The 17,951-nt window shown below is 42.4% G+C and overlaps 1 protein-coding gene across 1 annotated transcript in view; it reads right to left on the bottom strand.

Moving 5' to 3' along the window:
- Positions 1 to 13,261: 13,261 nt before the first annotated feature.
- The window catches only part of RND2 (Rho family GTPase 2), a 30,436-nt gene continuing 25,746 nt past the window's right edge, over positions 13,262 to 17,951 (bottom strand). Inside the window, exons 4-5 of the mRNA XM_058183545.1 lie at positions 17,233 to 17,367; positions 13,262 to 13,827 (exon numbers count right to left, since the gene is read on the bottom strand). Of these exons, the coding sequence (XP_058039528.1) occupies positions 13,579 to 13,827; positions 17,233 to 17,367 (384 nt within the window). The 3' untranslated portion in view covers positions 13,262 to 13,578. The remainder of the gene's footprint in view (positions 13,828 to 17,232; positions 17,368 to 17,951) is intronic.

Raw genomic sequence — 17,951 nt, 5'->3', positions numbered from 1 at the left:
AGTTCTACACCCACACAATCACTAGATGCTATTTAAGGGGAAACAATTACCAGTGAAGGATAAACTATTAGTCAAACTATTAGATGGATGGCATGCATATTTATTGTATGATAAAAAAGTGGATAGAGCCTTTAAGAACCATGTGTTAAGAATTGCTCTTCTGCGTGTCTGGAAGAAATACTATTACAAGTTGAATTATAAAATTCCTATTTCGGCAAACCCAGGCATGCAATAGAGAATATAAATATAGAACAGAAACAGGAAATGATTACTTGTAAAGAACTTTTATAGTTTGAGAGAGGTAATTTACAATTAAAATCCTTACAACAAAAGAAGAAGGGAGAAATTATACTTGGTTTCAATATGGGCAATTATGAGCTAGGTGGAAAGAAGATCAGAAAATTGGTATCATGCAGAATGAAGAAAACTTGGTAAAACAAATTATAAATCAAACCCAGGTGCATATAAAGAGATTGTATAATGTGTTGATAGAAATAAATTCTGAAAGGGATTTAGTAAAGGATTGTATGATAAAATGGGCACAAAATATTCAGCAACCAATATTTTTGGAAACTTGGGAAAAAATTTGGGTTAGAAATGTTAAATTTACGCAAGCACAGAACTTAAGGGAAAATTTTTATAAAATGTTTTATAGGTGGCATTTAGATCCTAAGAAATTATCAGGTATGTATCCAGATATGCAAGCGAAATGTTGGAGATGTAATTGTGATGATGCTACATATTTTCATATTTGGTGGACTTGTAAGAAGATTAAGGCTTTTTGGATAAGGATTTGGTGGATTATACAAAATGTTTTGAAAAAGAAGATAAAGTTCCTACCGCAATTTATCTTATTGGGAATTATTATGGATTGTACAGTAATTGAGACTAACCTGATTTTAAACTTAATAACAGCGGCAAGACTAATGATAGGACAATACTGGAAGAAAAAAGAGTTACCTACAATATAAGAATGGATATTGAAAGTTGCTAATTTGGCTGAAATGGATAAAATCTCAGCTTTTTGAAAGACACTACACAAGAAAAGTATTTAACTGAATGGAAAAAATGGATTGAATATACGCAAAATAGATATCAGATTAAGAGATATCAGATTGCCTTTGAATGATTAGAATGTATTTATCTCTGATTTGTAGTTAGGATTTGAGAAGAAGGGGAGGATTATAATTTGTGTTAGGGAAAATTCAGCATATGATTGTTTTTTCTTTTAACTATACCTTGTGTTTGTTCTGGGAAGTTGGGGGGGGAGGGAGGAGGGTGGTTTTGGAGGGAGGGGGAAGGGATGGAGTGGGGGGGAAAGGGGGGGTAAAATTTTTATTAAAACTTTTTTAATTAAAAAAAAGGATAAACTATTAGAAGGCTGCTACTACAAAGGATACAATTTCTAGTATTTAGGATTAGAAACAAGTGACAGAAACTGTAGGAGGCAGATTTCAGTTAAACAATGCAATAAAATTCATGAAGGCGAGGGTCATTTGGCAATGTGATAGAGAACTTGCCAATTCCTGGGTTTGAGTTGAATTAAATATTTGGCCAAGTGTGATTAGACAGGCAAGGAATTTGTCTCTGGTGCAGAAGCTCTATGTATATTCAAAGCAATAAAATAATGATAACCATTATAATAAAACCAATAAAAGGGGGAGTAAATAATAAGAAGCATAAAAATACTACAGCCATACTAAATGAGTAAATATACATAGACATTAGACAGCACTGTGAGAGTTAAGTATTCAGCAGAGTGATGGCACGAGGGAAAAAAATCCTGTCTTTGTGTCTAGTTGTTTTGGCATGCAATGCCCTATAGCACTATCCCAAGGGGAAGAGTTGAAAGAGTTTATGTCCAGGATGTGAGGGGACTGCAGATATCCGCTCAGCCCTCTGATATATTCAATATTCAGGTCTTCCATGGAAGGCAGGCTGGTTGTAATTTTTCTTTCTGCAGTTTTAACTATCTGTTAGTGTTTGTACCTGCCTGTTGGGTTGTTGTACCAAACCAGATAGTTCTAGCGCTACAAATTGGACTCAATAATTCCTCTGTAAAACTGTATCAACAGCTCCTGGGATAGTCTGAACTTCCTAAGCTGAGGAAGGAAGAACATTCTTTGTTGTGTCTTTTTCATGATGGCTCTAAGGTTGGGTGTCTATTTCAAGTCCCAAGAGATTATAGCACCCAAGAAGGATTTTACTGCAGATATTGTGCTTTTCAATATAGCAAGAGTTGGTAAAATACAAGATCTAGTCCTAAAATCTATGATTTTTTTAACTGAAATTTTTACACATTTCAATTGGCATTAAAGTCAAAATACCATCTGGCAAGGATACTGTGATAGCATCCCAAGCAGAAACTGGCTTTCTGATGTTAAGTGTCAAATACTTAAAAGGTAACGTCTGGAGACTAACATAAATCACCCATTATCCAGGGAAGCATCAGTAATATGTAATCTTGCACACTATATATGCCCTGCTTCAAAAAGATTTTGTAAGCATGGAGACAAAGTGACTTGATATAAGGGAGATTTAAAAAATCTCCAATGCATTTTTTCTTATCAGGGATCTATTGGTAGATAGTGTTGGAATTTGTAATGTATCTTTAAGAGTTTTGGAGGGAAATTAGAGCGGGAAATAGCACGTTGCTGATTGGCTGTTGCCTCCGACTGAACTGTATATAAAGAGGGGTTTGTCTGTTGTTCGCTGCTGGGTTCATTATAAACTAAAGAGCTGTTGTCACTCATCTGGTCTCCTGCCTCGTTATTGCCCGAATCTAACACTGGCGACGAAGATGGGATCTCGAGGCAAAAGAGCGCCAGGAACGAACCCAGCAAAATAAGGGCGGATAGCAACGATGTCCAGCTATACACCGCCAGCGCCATTCGACCCAGCCAAAGAAAGATGGGGGTCATACATGGCTCGTTTCGAGTGTTTCCTCGAAGCAAACGAACTCCAGGGGGTCTCCGACAACAGGAAGAGAGCATACTACCTAAGCCACTGCGGTTCGGAAGTTTTCGACACCGCAGAGTCGCTTTCGGAGCCAACGCCGGTACAGTCGGTACCGTGGCAAACCCTGCAGACCGCCTCTTCGGGCTCACTACGCACCGACGCCTCAAAATTTGTTCAAAGGTTCGAATTGCAGCAACGGATGCAACGAGAGGCGAATCGATTCATGAGTACATGGCAGCGCTGAGAAAAGCCGCTAACCATTGCGAATATCGAGACTTGGAAGACGACATCGACCAACTCATCTGCGGGGTCAGAGACATCCGACGCGACGGCGGCTGCTGTCCAGAAGCAACCTAACACTGGCTCCGCTTTGACGAGGCCAGGGCTCACGAGATGTCCACCCAAGCGGCAGAAACCCTGCAAACACCGATCGCGCCGGGGACTGGGGCGAAAACAACCCCGGTCCACAATGAGGAAGTCCAGGCCGAGGAGGACGGCGAGGAAGAGGAAGAAGTTTTGCACACCGGGAGGCCAAGGAAAGACGACCGGGACGAATGCGCGAGTTGCGGGGGACAACACAAACGACAAGACTGCAAATTTAAGGATGCGACTTGTCGGCGGTGCGAAAGGAAGGGGCACATAGCACAGGCCTGTCGAGCGCCCCAACCTTCCCGCCAAAAATTCAAACCGACCAATCAGAGCGCGGGAACGACGAAGAGGCCCGTGATTGGTCGATTCAAAAAAGGCGCGAAACTTAATCAGACTGCCGTGAGAGTAGGCCAAGCAGCCACGCGCCTTGAAAAAAAGATTTTTACTAAAACGCACATTGAAGGGGTGCCGTGCCGAATGGAAGTGGACACCGGTTCATCGATCACGATCATGTCCTGGGACACTCTCGTGAAACGTTTGCCAGCCATCGCGGCGCAAGCTGCAACCACAGAAACTAAGGGTACAAGATTACCAAGGAAATCGATCCCGTCCGAGGGGTAACGTCCGTCAAGTCAAGTATGGACAACACAACAAGACCCTGCCCATCACCGTGGTCAACGGAACATTGCCGAGCTTGTTGGGACTGGACTGGTTCCGGCATTGGGCATGGGAGTGACCGAGTCTTCCGAACGACGCCGACCTAAAAGACGCAACTAATGAAGGAGTTCGGGACGCTTCAAAGACTGTTTGGGCAAGTACGAGGGGACCCCGATCTCCTTTAACCTTGACCCACAGGTTGCCCCTATCCGGTTAAAGGCTAGGAGGGTCCCGTTCGCCCTGAAGCCCAAAATTGACCGGGAGCTGGACAAACTAGTAAGCCAGGGAATACTAGTGCCAGTTGACCATGCAAAGTAGGAGACACCCATAGTCACCCCGATCAAACCGGACGGGTCGGTCCGGATTTGTGCTGACTACAAGGCAACACTTAATAAAGCGTTGCAGAAGAGTGCCTACCCCGTCCCAGTAGTACAACACTTACTGCACTCTTTGGGGCAGGGCCAGGTCTTCGCCAAGCTAGATTTGGCCCAAGCCTATCAGCAGTTACCCGTAGATAGCAACACGGCCAAGCACAAACCATCAGACGCACAGGGGTGCTTTTAAATGCACCCGTTACAGTTTGGGGTTAGTGTGGCTCCAGGGTTATTTCAGAACCTAATGGAGCGGCTATTGCAGGACTCCCGGTGGTACCGCATTTTGATGACGATTGGTATCCGCCGAAAATCTAGAAGATTTAGGGGTACGGTTGAGAAAAGTTCTGGGCATTTTCCGGTCCGCCGGTCTCAAAGTCAAACTGAATAAATGCCAGATAGGGGTAGGATCCGTGGAATTCCTGGGCTATCGGATAGACAAGGAAGGAATCCACCCCACTGAGAGCAAGGTTAGGGCAATCAGGAAGGCCCCAGCTCCCCAAAACAAAACGGAGTTACAGGCGTTCTTAGGTCTGGTCAATTTTTACGCGGTATTTTTAAAAAATAAGGCGACCATTGCCGAACCGCTCCACAAATTACTAACGAAGACAGTTGTGTGGTCTTGGGGAAAGGCGGAAGCTAGGGCATTCGAAGCAGTAAAAAACCTTCTGTCTAGCGATAGTTTACTGATTCAATATAATGGCACGCTGCCATTGGTGTTAGTTTGTGATGTGTCCCCCTACGGGGTGGGGGCTGTGCTCAGCCACAGGTTGCCAAATGGCACAGAAACCCCTATAGCATTTTACTCCCGAACAATGTCATCGGCTGAAAGAAACTATAGTCAGCTAGATAGAGAAGCCTTGGCCATAGTTTCCGGGGTAAAGAAGTTCCATGAATATGTATTTGGCCGTGATTTCGAAATAGTCACAGACCATAGACCCCTACCAGGCCTGTTGGCAGGCGACCGCCCAACGCCCGTGGCACTTTTGCCTAGACTGACCCGATGGACTATCTTTCTGGCTGCGTATTCATACAAATTGTTGCATCGGCCAGGAAAGGAGTTAGGGCATGCAGACGCCTTGAGCAGATGCCCACTACCAGAGACTATCGAAGACCCCACTCCGGGCACACCCGTCCTGCTAATTGACTCTTTGGACTCGGGTCCAGTCACTTCCAAGGAGGTGGCTCGGCTTACAAGGACATTACAATAAGAACTGTAATGGGTTGGGTGCAAGAGGATGGTCATTCACCGGGCGAGCGGTTTAAGGAATATGTAAAGAAACGCGGGGAGTTGTCGGCTCAAGGAGGGTGTCTGCTCTGGGGGGATAGAGTGGTGATCCCGGAGAAATTGCGGAAAAAAGTTTTGGAACTCCTGCACGAGGGCCACCCTGGGATAGTGAGAATGAAGGGTTTAGCAAGGAGCTATGTGTGGTGGCCTTTGATGGACAAGGAGATTAGCGACAGGGTAGGAAAATGCCAAGCCTGCCAGGAGTCCAGACCACTACCACCAACGGCCCCAACTCGGGAGTGGGAGAGACCCCAGGGCCCATGGTCTAGGATCCACATCGATTTTGCCGGCCCCTTCCATGGGCAAACATTCCTAGTGGTAGTCGATGCCTATTCCAAATGGCTGGAAATCATTCTTATGAGATCCATGACAGCCGAGGCCGTAATCCCAGTCCTGCGGCGCCTATTTGTAACCCACGGGTTACCAGACACCCTAGTCTCCGACAACGGCCCTCAATTCACAGCGACACTGTTTGAGGGTACTTGGCAGAAGAGGGCATCCGCATGTCCTCTCGGCGCTGCTCCACCCTGCGACAACGGCCTTGCAGAACGCTGCACGGAGTGCAAAGGAAGCATTGTCCAGAATCAGGCCAGGCGATTGGCAATTAAAATTGACACCTTCCTAGCAGTACAACACAGAACCCCTGTGTAGCAACTGGCGCAGCCCAGCAGAGCTACTGATGGGCAGGAAGCTTAGGTGCCCATTAGACCGGTTAAATCCAAACTACACCCCAGACGGGTACAAAGGGACAAACGGTAAAACAAGAGAAATGACAGTGGAAGTCCAGTATGGGCACACAATTACGGAGAAGGCCCAAATTGGGTAAAGGGACAATCCTTGAAACAACCGGACCCAAATCGTATCGGGTAGAGATAGAGGATGGCCGGGTTTGGAAGCGCCACATAGATCAATTAAAAAAGAACAACCAAAAGTCCAGAAACAGGCCCTGACTATCCAATGTTTGAATCCACAGCTGACTCAAACCCGGGCAAACGCGGGACTTATCTGAGTTCGATGAGGTCCAGCGACACCAACCGTCCCTCCAGAAGAGAGCAGGGACGATTCTGCAATAATCCAGGGCCGGATGGCCTAGAGGAGGAGCTGAGAGGAACAAACAGTCCCTCCGCCAGCTCGACTCACTCCCAGAGAATGAATTGCGAGGTCCGAAAGAGTTAGAGACGCCCAGTCTACTTGCGTGACTACGAGAGAAATAAGATGCTAATTTCATGTAAATAGGGGTAAAATGTTTTCTGGGAGGGAAGGAGTGTAATGTATCTTTAAGAGTTTTGGAGGGAAATTAGAGCGGGAAATAGCACGTTGCTGATTGGCTGTTGCCTCCGACTGAACTGTATATAAAGAGGGGTTTGTCTGTTGTTCGCTGCTGGGTTCACTATAAACTAAAGAGCTGTTGTCACTCATCTGGTCTCCTGCCTCGTTATTGCCCGAATCTAACAGAATTTATGAAGTTGTATAAAAGTATTGCATTGGGAGGATACCATTAATTAGTAATGAAGATTAGTGTGACATTTGCACTATTACGTTAAGAAGAAGATTAATAAATGATGGCTCTCATCACCACAGAGGGAAAAAAACCATGGCAGCTTGTTCTTATCACAACTTGCCAGTCACACAGCTCAGGCAGCTGTCATCAACACAGTATTCTCCAAGTGTCAGCTCAAGATTTGGCAGGTGAAGGGAACACAGGTTACACGCAGGTGCATCCGCACACACACCCCAATCCATCATTCAGTTGTCAGAGACACCTGTTAGTATTTAGGATTAGCATGAACAATCTGTGGGCCATGTCCCTTTCTTTACTGCTTTGTAAGCAACTAGTTGAAACTTCCAGTAAATTCAGAATTTCTTTTTCAAGAAAGAGGCTTTTGACCTTGCCTTTGGTTTTATGCTACCCATCATTGCTCTTTTTGGAAATTGAAGTCTTCAGCAGAAAAGGAGGGAAAAAATTCCTAAATCCTAATTTTAATTGATACTGTTGAAAATCTGCTGTTTCAGAATTGTGGGAATCTTGCTTTTCTTAGGAAATCATTGAAAAGCAAACATGGTTTGGCACACCTATAGTCATTTCAGAGTAGACATTGAATATGTTATGGTTAGAGTCAAGGAACGCAATTCTGTAAGGACGAATTTACCTTTAATAATCTCTTTGTGGGATTAGGGAAGGCAATCTGTATATTAAAATTTTAGCCTTTGGCTAAATGTTAATAACTGGATATCTAAATTCAATATTATTTGACCTGTTCCTTCCTCCATACTGTTGCTACATGGGGGAAAATCTCATTCCTTCTTCCCTGCCATTAGAGTAGGCAGGATCTCTACATGAGCGTTGAAGTTTCTTCTCTAAACATTTTTTTCTTAAGTGAGTACGAAGCAGTTCTATGCCTGAGAATATCATTCCCAGATTCTACCCCTTGCCGAGAGGCCACTTTTTGCACAATTGTACTGTGACCTGAGATAACCTACGTTAAAATCCCAAACCATACCAAGCCAGAGGAATGCCAGAACACCAGCTGCTGCGCAGCTTTGGCATATACGGCCAAGACAATGAAGTTGCTGTATTCAAATTTCCATAGAAACAACTGGGCCTTTTGCAGCGGGGAGGCAGACAAGAAACATAGGCAGCCCGTTAATTCTGCATGTGAATGATTCCCGTAGACGAGAGAAACGGTAGCAGCAAGCCTGCAATTTCTGATGAAGAAAGTCATCCATAGTAGTTCATGGCACAAGGAGATTGCAAAATCTCCAATGCATTTTTTCTTATCAGGGATCTATTGGTAGATAGTGTTGGAATTTATGAAGTTGTATAAAAGTATTGCATTGGGAGGATACCATTAATTAGTAATGAAGATTAGTGTGACATTTGCACTATTACGTTAAGAAGAAGATTAATAAATGATGGCTCTCATCACCACAGAGGGGAAAAAACCATGGCAGCTTGTTCTTATCACAACTTGCCAGTCACACAGCTCAGGCAGCTGTCATCAACACAGTGTTCTCCAAGTGTCAGCTCAAGATTTGGCAGGTGAAGGGAACACAGGTTACACGCAGGTGCATCCGCGCACACACCCCAATCCATCATTCAGTTGTCAGAGACACCTGTTAGTATTTAGGATTAACATGAACAATCTGTGGGCCATGTCCCTTTCTTTACTGCTTTGTAAGCAACTAGTTGAAACTTCCAGTAAATTCAGAATTTCTTTTTCAAGAAAGAGGCTTTTGACCTTTGCCTTTGGTTTTATGCTACCCATCATTGCTCTTTTTGGAAATTGAAGTCTTCAGCAGAAAAGGAGGAAAAAAATTCCTAAATCCTAATTTTAATTGATACTGTTGAAAATCTGCTGTTTCAGAATTGTGGGAATCTTGCTTTTCTTAGGAAATCATTGAAAAGCAAACATGGTTTGGCAAACCTATAGTCATTTCAGAGTAGACATTGAATATGTTATGGTTAGAGTCAAGGAACACAATTCTGTAAGGACGAATTTACCTTTAATAATCTCTTTGTGGGATTAGGGAAGGCAATCTGTATATTAAAATTTTAGCCTTTGGCTAAATGTTAATAACTGGATATCTAAATTCAATATTATTTGACCTGTTCCTTCCTCCATACTGTTGCTACATGGGGGAAAATCTCATTCCTTCTTCCCTGCCATTAGAGTAGGCAGGACCTCTACATGAGCGTTGAAGTTTCTTCTCTAAACATTTTTTTCTTAAGTGAGTACGAAGCAGTTCTATGCCTGAGAATATCATTCCCAGATTCTACTCATTGTTGAGGGGCCATCATTCTACCCCTTGCCGAGAGGCCACTTTTTGCACAATTGTACTGTGACCTGAGATAACCTACGTTAAAATCCCAAACCATACCAAGCCTTAAAAAAGAGGAATGCCAGAACACCAGCTGCTGCGCAGCTTTGGCATATACGGCCAAGACAATGAAGTTGCTGTATTCAAATTTCCATAGAAACAACTGGGCCTTTTGCAGCGGGGAGGCAGACAAGAAACATAGGCAGCCCGTTAATTCTGCATGTGAATGATTCCCGTAGACGAGAGAAACGGTAGCAGCAAGCCTGCAATTTCTGATGAAGAAAGTCATCCATAGTAGTTCATGGCACAAGGAGATTGCAAAATTTCTGACTTTGTGAATCTTCACTCCAGAGGTCTGGGATAGTTTTTCATTTCGTGGGAGATCAGGACAAAAGTTCAACGGACCATCTTTTTAAAAATCATTTCTAGTCAATACAAGAGACCAGAAGCAACTGATGATCTATAGCAGAATTTTTCAAAGTTGGCAACTTTAAGATGTGTGGACTTCACTTCCAGAATCCCCTGCCAAGCATGGGAAATTCTGTGGGTTCCCCATTGGCAACACCTGTCAATGATGGCTAGGAAATTCTGGGAGTTGAAATACACATATTTTAAGGTCAAAATTTTCATGTTTGAAAAACACTCACCTTCAGGAACTAACCCCCTGGTTGTGTTAGGATTATACACCGTAACTCTCAGAATTTTCAATCATTATTCCATTCCGTTCAGGGAAATTGTAGGAGCCATAGTCCCAACCTATCTGGAGACTAGTTCATGGGCAGTTTGTCTGTAGCAGCACTAATACAAAATGAATGTCCTATTTGTCCATCTTGTTCCGTCATTAAAGCTTTAGGGTCCTTCACTTGTTCAAAAGAAGTCCTTTTTAATGCAATATTTGATGAGAAGGCCCTGACTTTTTCGTACTACTAGAATTTCGATAATATATTGTGTGCTTCTACAAAATGGCTGCTGTGGTGAGCATGATTTCTTCCAAAATACTGATTAGAAGAAGGTAAACCAGCTTGCTACTGCCTCCTATAGTTATTGTATTGGCTATTACTCCAATTTACACCATCACTCCCAGCCCCAAGTTGCAGCCATATAACCAGTGACATCTGCAAACGAGGCAGAACACCTAGAACAGTTGTAACACAAATTCTGATCTTTGTGTGTATGTGTTGTTGTTGCATCCATGTACAAAAATGAAGCTACCGATATGCTACGATGTGTCTGGATTCATCATTCTGATGAAAGTAGCCTCAGACCCTCAGGAATCCATTTTGTCTCTTTTCATTCATTTTATTTCATTTATTTATTTTATGGTTAGTAGTATTATTTTCTTAGTTATATGGGATCCTGGTGCCATACAATTTTAGCGCCAAAGACTAAAAAATTAAATGTTAATGGTTATTATATATGGATTTTTCCTTTGTGATGTTTTAATTTTATTTCATTTTATTGTAAGAAGCCATGAGTTAGAATAATTTGGTGGCATCTATATTAATAATACACCATCATTATTATTTTATCTTTTAAAAAAGTCATTAATACCCAAAAGTATTCTTGGGAATAAAGATGAAGCTAGCTGCTACTGTTCTGCTCCATGCCATTTATTTTTAATTCAAGAATCTTTTAAAAATTAGATTCTAGGAGCTAATAGTTCAGAGCACCAAGAAAGGTATCTGCAGCCACATTAGCATCACAGTGGAGCCATTAAATGCAGCTTGAATTTCCCCCATTCACATGTAATCAAAAACAGTTTAGAAATCTCTGCTCTGGGTGCACCAGGCCTTCACCAGAGTCTTTAGGACCAGCTGAATAATTACTGCAGTAGGTGTAATACAGAAAGTTACGGATTTCTGACTCAGCAAGCCTATCTCTAGTTTACAGAATGGTCATCTTCCTTTCCTGTTCTGCCTTTGTTGATACATTAGAAGAAGGTCAAACTCTCTGGAGACAATCTTTCTAACTGTGCAAAAAAATTATTTCATGCAATGTGTATTAAATTTCTATCATGACTTTTAGTTAAGAAACTCGAGATAGCATATATGGCTGTCCATTTCCTCCACAAATACAACCCTATGCGGTGGGTTGAGCTTACTCTATTTCTTTTCTTCTGAGCTGACAGTCAGAAGCTCTTATTTTGCTCCGTTGATTTGGCCTAATTGATTGTCAGGGTCTTTAATGAAGTCTAGGGTACTTTGTGTTGTTCTCTTACATAGACACATGCTCTGCCAACTCAATCCCACTTGCCAGAGGAATTCTTATGGGTCTACTCCCAAACCTTTTAAAACTTGTGTTTTGCTTTTTGATGACCCAAAGCAACATAAGGAGACTTCAGTTGCCAACAATTTGAAGTAAGTTATCGCTCTACAGTTACAACATCCGCCTCAAAGAAATGCAACCCAAATCAAAAGATGGAAAAGCAGTGCATTCCCAATATTTGATTTACAACGTTGGAGACATTTTACTACCTTATCCTTTTTTCCCCCTTTCCAGGAGTAAAAAGCATTCCTTCAATCCTATCCCTCTGCATCATCACCACAGGAAAGGAAATCATGAAACAGGAATGGGGACCAAGAAGAACTGGTTTTTGTCTATGATGCAGCCATGGTCATGGCAGACTAGCTAGTCTCCTGAATTTGTAGAAATAAAAAGGATTGTAGATGTCATACAAGACGAGTGAAGACCACAGTAGCTGTTATTGAAAACGAAGGCTCCAGTGGACACAATTTTTGAGCTTTCTAGTTTTTACCCTTGGTAGAGATAATAAAAACCATCTCTTCCAAAAGAGCTACTTTCTTGCCAATTATCTTTGGAGGTGATGTTTCTTCCAGAAATTTGTCAAGTAGTGAGGTGACCTGTCAAATGTCTATGGGGATTTTCAGTCATTCAGGTCATGATGGTATCAAAGATGCTTTTTCAAAAGGCAATTTGACTTTCTGTTTTTTCTTTGAAGATGTTTCACATCTCATCCAAGAAGCTTCTTCAGTTCTGACTGAATAATGGAGAATGACTACAGTCCTTGTGGCACAACATCCTTGTGCCATGATGACTGCAAGGAATATAAATATAAATCCTTCCATTCTCCACCATTCAGTCAGAACTGAAGAAGTTTCTTGGATCAGATGTGAAACACCATCAAGGAAAAACAAAGTCCAGCTGCTTTTTGAAAAAGCTCCTTTGGGACAAAATGAACTGCCAGTTACTCCAGAGTGTCAAGTGCCCTGAGAGCTATTTAGTTGCCCAAAACTTTCAGCCCTCCCCCCCCATCCTAATTGATCCAATTTTTCATCTAAAATGACCACCATTTCCTCTGACTCTTCTGTAATTCTTTTATTCCATGACTGCCCTCAAGCATGAGCATATATATATATATATGTCTTTGGTTGTTCGGGTTTTCTCCCGTGTAAAATTGGAAGTGTCTTGGCGACGTTTCGACGAAGTCTCATTCGTCATCTTCAGGCTTCAGCTTCGTGCTTCTGGGAGCAATGTCTCCCAGAAGCACGAAGCTGAAGCCTGAAGATGACGAATGAGACTTCATCGAAACGTCGCCAAGACACTTCCAATTTTACGCGGGAGAAAACCTGAATAACCAAAGACCTACATACAAACACCCGCGAAAACCTCAGAGAATATATATATATATATGTACGTATGTATGTATGTATGTATGTATGCACACATGCTGTGGGCATGGACTGACTGACACACCCCACAGCAACCAAAAGTGCCAGACACTTGGGGTACCTGGACATCTACACATTTGAAACTAATTGTGAAATAATAACTCTTTAAGAAGATTTGAAGTATTTATCGCCCCCAGTGCTTCTTACAGGGAAGGGGTGTTCCTTTCTTTGGAAGATGTCTACTACCTGAGCATTTTTTTGTGTTTTGTGCAACTGTGGGTCATCTAGATGCTTTTGCACTATGCTGAGCATTTGCAATTTCAGGCAGATCCCTCCCAATTCAGCTTCCAGACAGGCCTTAGTTTGTTCTGACCTACATCCTGGTGAATGTGGCCCTCAATGCAGAGACCTTCCATTCCCAGTTACTACACAAAGTGATATGGACAGGCAGTGCTATATTTCAGCCCCTCTGCAGTTGTGCCCGCCCTCACATCACCGAGCAGCTCTTGGCCCGGTCTTTGCGGATCTCAGGGTCAGTCAATAAATCTGTCCGTCCGGGCATCTGCGTAATCCGCTTCAGTCCTCGCTTTGAGTTGCTGCGTTTGAGGTGCTTATGCATCCGATTGATTGAGGCCAGTGTGGTCACATGGAAAACATCCCGCACACTATTCTCTGACACCTTGGAAGAGCATTCTACATATGCCACAGCACCCAACTGCCGGGCCAGCATGCTGCCCTGCAAGGGGAAAACACATTGTTGCATTATGACAGAATTAACCCATAGCCTTTTGCTTTCTCCCCCCACCCCCACTCCCAACCAAAGGGAACATTAGGACAGGAACTGTAGGCACGCTGGAATGGGGGTGAGGTCAACAGTAGATAGTCTTTGGTTAAAGCTTTGGGGAGTTTGGGAAAAGACCACAGAGTCAGGTAGTGCATTCCAGGCATTAACAACTCTGTTACTGAAGTCATATTTTCTGCAATCAAGATTGGAGCGGTTAACATTAAGCTTAAATCTATTGCATGCTCGTGTATTGTTGCAATTGAAGCTGAAGTAGTCTTCGACAGGAAGGACATTGTAATAGATGATTCTATGAGTTAAACTCAGGTCATGTTGAAGGCGGCGGAGTTCTAAATTTTCTAAACCCAGGATTTCAAGTCTGGTGGCATAAGGTATTTTGTTGTGATCAGACGAGTGGAGAACTCTTCTTGTAAAATATTTCTGGACACGCTCAATTGTATTAATGTCCGAAATGAGGTGTGGGTTCCAGACAGGCGAGCTGTGTTCAAGAACTGGTCTAGCAAACCCTAACCTAATCTGGTAATTGCTTATTACATTGCAACCACCTACCTTTTCCACCCCAACATTCTGGCAAGTACCTATCACTTCCCCAAACACTGTTACTCCATGTGTTTCTTTTAAATCACAGCTTTTAATTAATTTTAGTACTTTTCCTGGAAGGAGGAAGGGATACAGGTGTGTCTTTTAAAAATGGAGCAAAAGGGACTGTGTCTAAAAGAGGGAGGGTGCGAAATATGCTAGGATCTTTGGATTCCAAGGTGGGAAAGTAGGTTAAAAACAAGCTAGCGCAGCTTCCCCTTTTTGAAGGTTGCAACTGGGATATGGAGCAGAAGATTCTGCTGGTGGAATTTTCAGCAAAGGAGCCTCTAGCCGCAGAACTTCATTCTGCTGGGGCTTATATCAGGGTGTCGTCATTGTTTCTCCTCTTTCCTTTTTGCATCAGTTATTCCAGGGAGCTTTTGAATGCTCATCTGCATAGGCAGGTTGCAGTATGGCTTTAAAAGGCATCAAGAGAAACTCAGGGAACATACCATCTCAGGCAAATACGAAATTCATCTAAAGCTAAAACTGCCTCAGCTGGGAGGGGTAGTTTTTCTTATTAGTAGTTTTTAGCCTGTGCATCTGCTTGCGTCAGAGTGGATCAGTTCTTTAGGCTACTCTGCAGTTATTTGCTGCTGAAAAGCAATTTTGTGCATTTGCATAAAAGGGAAAGGGGAGAAATAATCAGAACATACATGCACATGGTCATCTGTGGTGAGGCCCAAGGAGAGCATGACTTCATGCAAGCATCACAGCTAAGGTCAGGTAGATCGTTAGACATCATTTGCAAATACAGATAGTCCTCAAATGACAGCTAGTCCACAGACCCCAAAAAGATACTTGCAACCTGGATTAAAAGTTCTGACAGCTGCCCCCCCACCCCCCACCCCGCCTTGCAGTCATGTGATCACATCTTAGGCACTCAGCAATTGGCCCACATTTATGGCTGTTTGCAGCATCCTGCAATCATGTGATTGTGATTTACAATGTTATTTGCCAGAAACTTGTTTTTATTTCTGGTTTCTGGCAAGAAACACCCATTAAGGACAATAGGTTTATCTAATGGTCATAGCATTCCCTTATGACCACTGCATTCCCTTAAGAACCATTGCAAAAAAGATAGTAAAATTGGGCATAGTCATTTGATGACCTACTTAACACTGGCACAACTTATAAATATAAATGCAATTTGAGACTCCGTTTTGATCATAAGTCAAGGACTGTCTGTACATAATTGTGGCATTTGCATAATTCTATAATCACACATATATCATTTTGGCATTAACATGGTTTGTCCAAATGCTGTTACACTGCACACAGGTATATAAACCATTAAGACAGAAAAGGACTTTTCCTCTACATATACCTATAGCAGATGCACCTTGGCCTCATGCTTACTTTAGCAAAATAAGCATGAGATGGGATCCAGTACAGTTTCTGGTGTCTCTTTAAAAGATGGTTCTCTTTAAAAGATGGCACTCTTTAAAAGATGGTACTGGGGCTCAACCCTGCATGCTCCCACACTGAGGGATTTCATCTCATTCTGAGCTTTACTATAATTCAATATATTTAATAATGTATTTAGAAATTTTAAAAGGCCCTCAAGATAGAGAAGGAAAGGAAAGGAAAAGAAAAGAAAAGAAAAGAGGAAAAGAAAAGAAAGGGGGATGGGACACAATTAAAATGGAAGTACTGAAATACTAAAGCAGTAGAAATCCAAATCCAAATATGGAGTCAAATTAGAACTGTAAAATATAAAATATGGATGAAAACCCAGCATCAATTAAAATCCATGCTTTAAGGCGAGATTAGGCTGCCCAAATTACAGGTAGTCCTCGATTTAAGACTGCAATTGAGCCCAACATTTCTGTTGTTAAGTGAGAATTTGTAAGTGAGTTTTGCTCCATGTTACAGTTCTTACCATAGTTGTTAAGTGAATCACTGAAGTTGATAAGTTAGTAACCCCGTTGTTAAGTGAATCTGGCTTCCTCATTGACTTTGCTTGTCAGGAGGTCACAAAAGGTGATCACATGTCCCCAGGACGCTGCGAATATCATAAATGTGAACCAGGTGCCAAGCATCTGAATTTTGATCACATGACCATGGGGATGCTGCCAAAGTTGCAACTGTTAAAAATGGTCATAAGTCACTTTATTCAGTGCCATTGTAACTTTGAACAGTCATTAAATGAACTGTTGTAAGTCAAGGTCTACGTGTATTATTACTATTTAGCTAAGGAAACAATTAATACTTAGCAATTCTTTCATGAAAAGTTGTTCCATAGGGACACCACAAAAATGATCTAATTGTTGTTAGTTGAGAAGTCATGTCACAACCATCACAACCCGATGGACAACATTCCTCCAGGCCTTCCTATCCTCTATTATCCTCTGAAATTCATTTAAGCTCACGCCTACTGCTTCAGTGATCTCTTGAGACAGCCTAATTAATCTTATCAGCAAACATATGTGGCTACTATCAGAATTGGCCCAGGTTAAGTCCACAACTTCCTGCCATATGTGTGCGCTAGGGGTGGGTTCTACTTACCTTTACTACTGGTTCTCATCATGCCCGCACTCTTCTGAGCATGCGCACAAGAGTTTTGGTGATGTTTGGGTCAGTGGGCGGAGCCTCCCATCGGTTTTACTACCGGTTCTATAGAACTGGTCTGAACCGGGGGCAACCCACCACTGGTGTGCACGGGGATGTGTGTCAATTCTCTACTCCCTTCACCCCATGGCAACAAATTGAGGCTTAACCAAGGCTAACCCATACTTTAATTAAAGGCAAAATAAACACCTGCTCATGTGTAACAGGGATAAGGCGCTGTTTGGAGAGTTCCCGTAAAGTGTTCAAGTCTGTGCGCATGTCCAGTTTGCAGCCCACCAAAACTATTTTGGCACCAGGGCAGAATTCTTGTGTCTCTCCCTGCCACTATAAGAGAGAAAAATATAAAGAATTATATTAAAAATTATTTAATATAATTAGGTAAGGCTATTGGCTCAATTATCCCACCTCATACCCATATCATACATTTTTTAAAATCCCACACCCATGTTTCCAACACAAAAATGGAAACACTAAGGATTAGAAACTTGACCTTTTTACAAGCAGCAGCACAATGCAACTAATAATTATTTCTGTGATGTGAGATTCTCTTCACATATAGTCCTCAACCTATGACCACAACTGAGACCAGAATTTCCATTGCTGAACAAGGCTGTTGTTAAATGACTTGGATTTAATGTTATGGACTTTTTTTGCCATTGTTCTTAAGCAAATCATTGCTATTAAGTGAACAGTGCAGTCAAGAAGATCTGGCTTCCCCCATTGACTTGGCTTATCAGAAAGTGGTTGGGAAGTTCACAAATGGCAATCACATGGCCCTGGGACATGGCAACCATTGTAAATACATGCCAATGCCAAGTGCCAGAATTCTGACAACATGACCAAGGGCATGCTGTGTCAGTTGTGTCAGGACCAGTTAGTTGTAAGTCACTTTTTTCAGTGCTGTTGTA

This window comes from Ahaetulla prasina, chromosome 4, assembly GCF_028640845.1.
Source record: "Ahaetulla prasina isolate Xishuangbanna chromosome 4, ASM2864084v1, whole genome shotgun sequence".
Lineage (NCBI taxonomy): Eukaryota > Metazoa > Chordata > Lepidosauria > Squamata > Colubridae > Ahaetulla > Ahaetulla prasina.
This window is presented reverse-complemented; position numbering and strand designations above follow the sequence as displayed.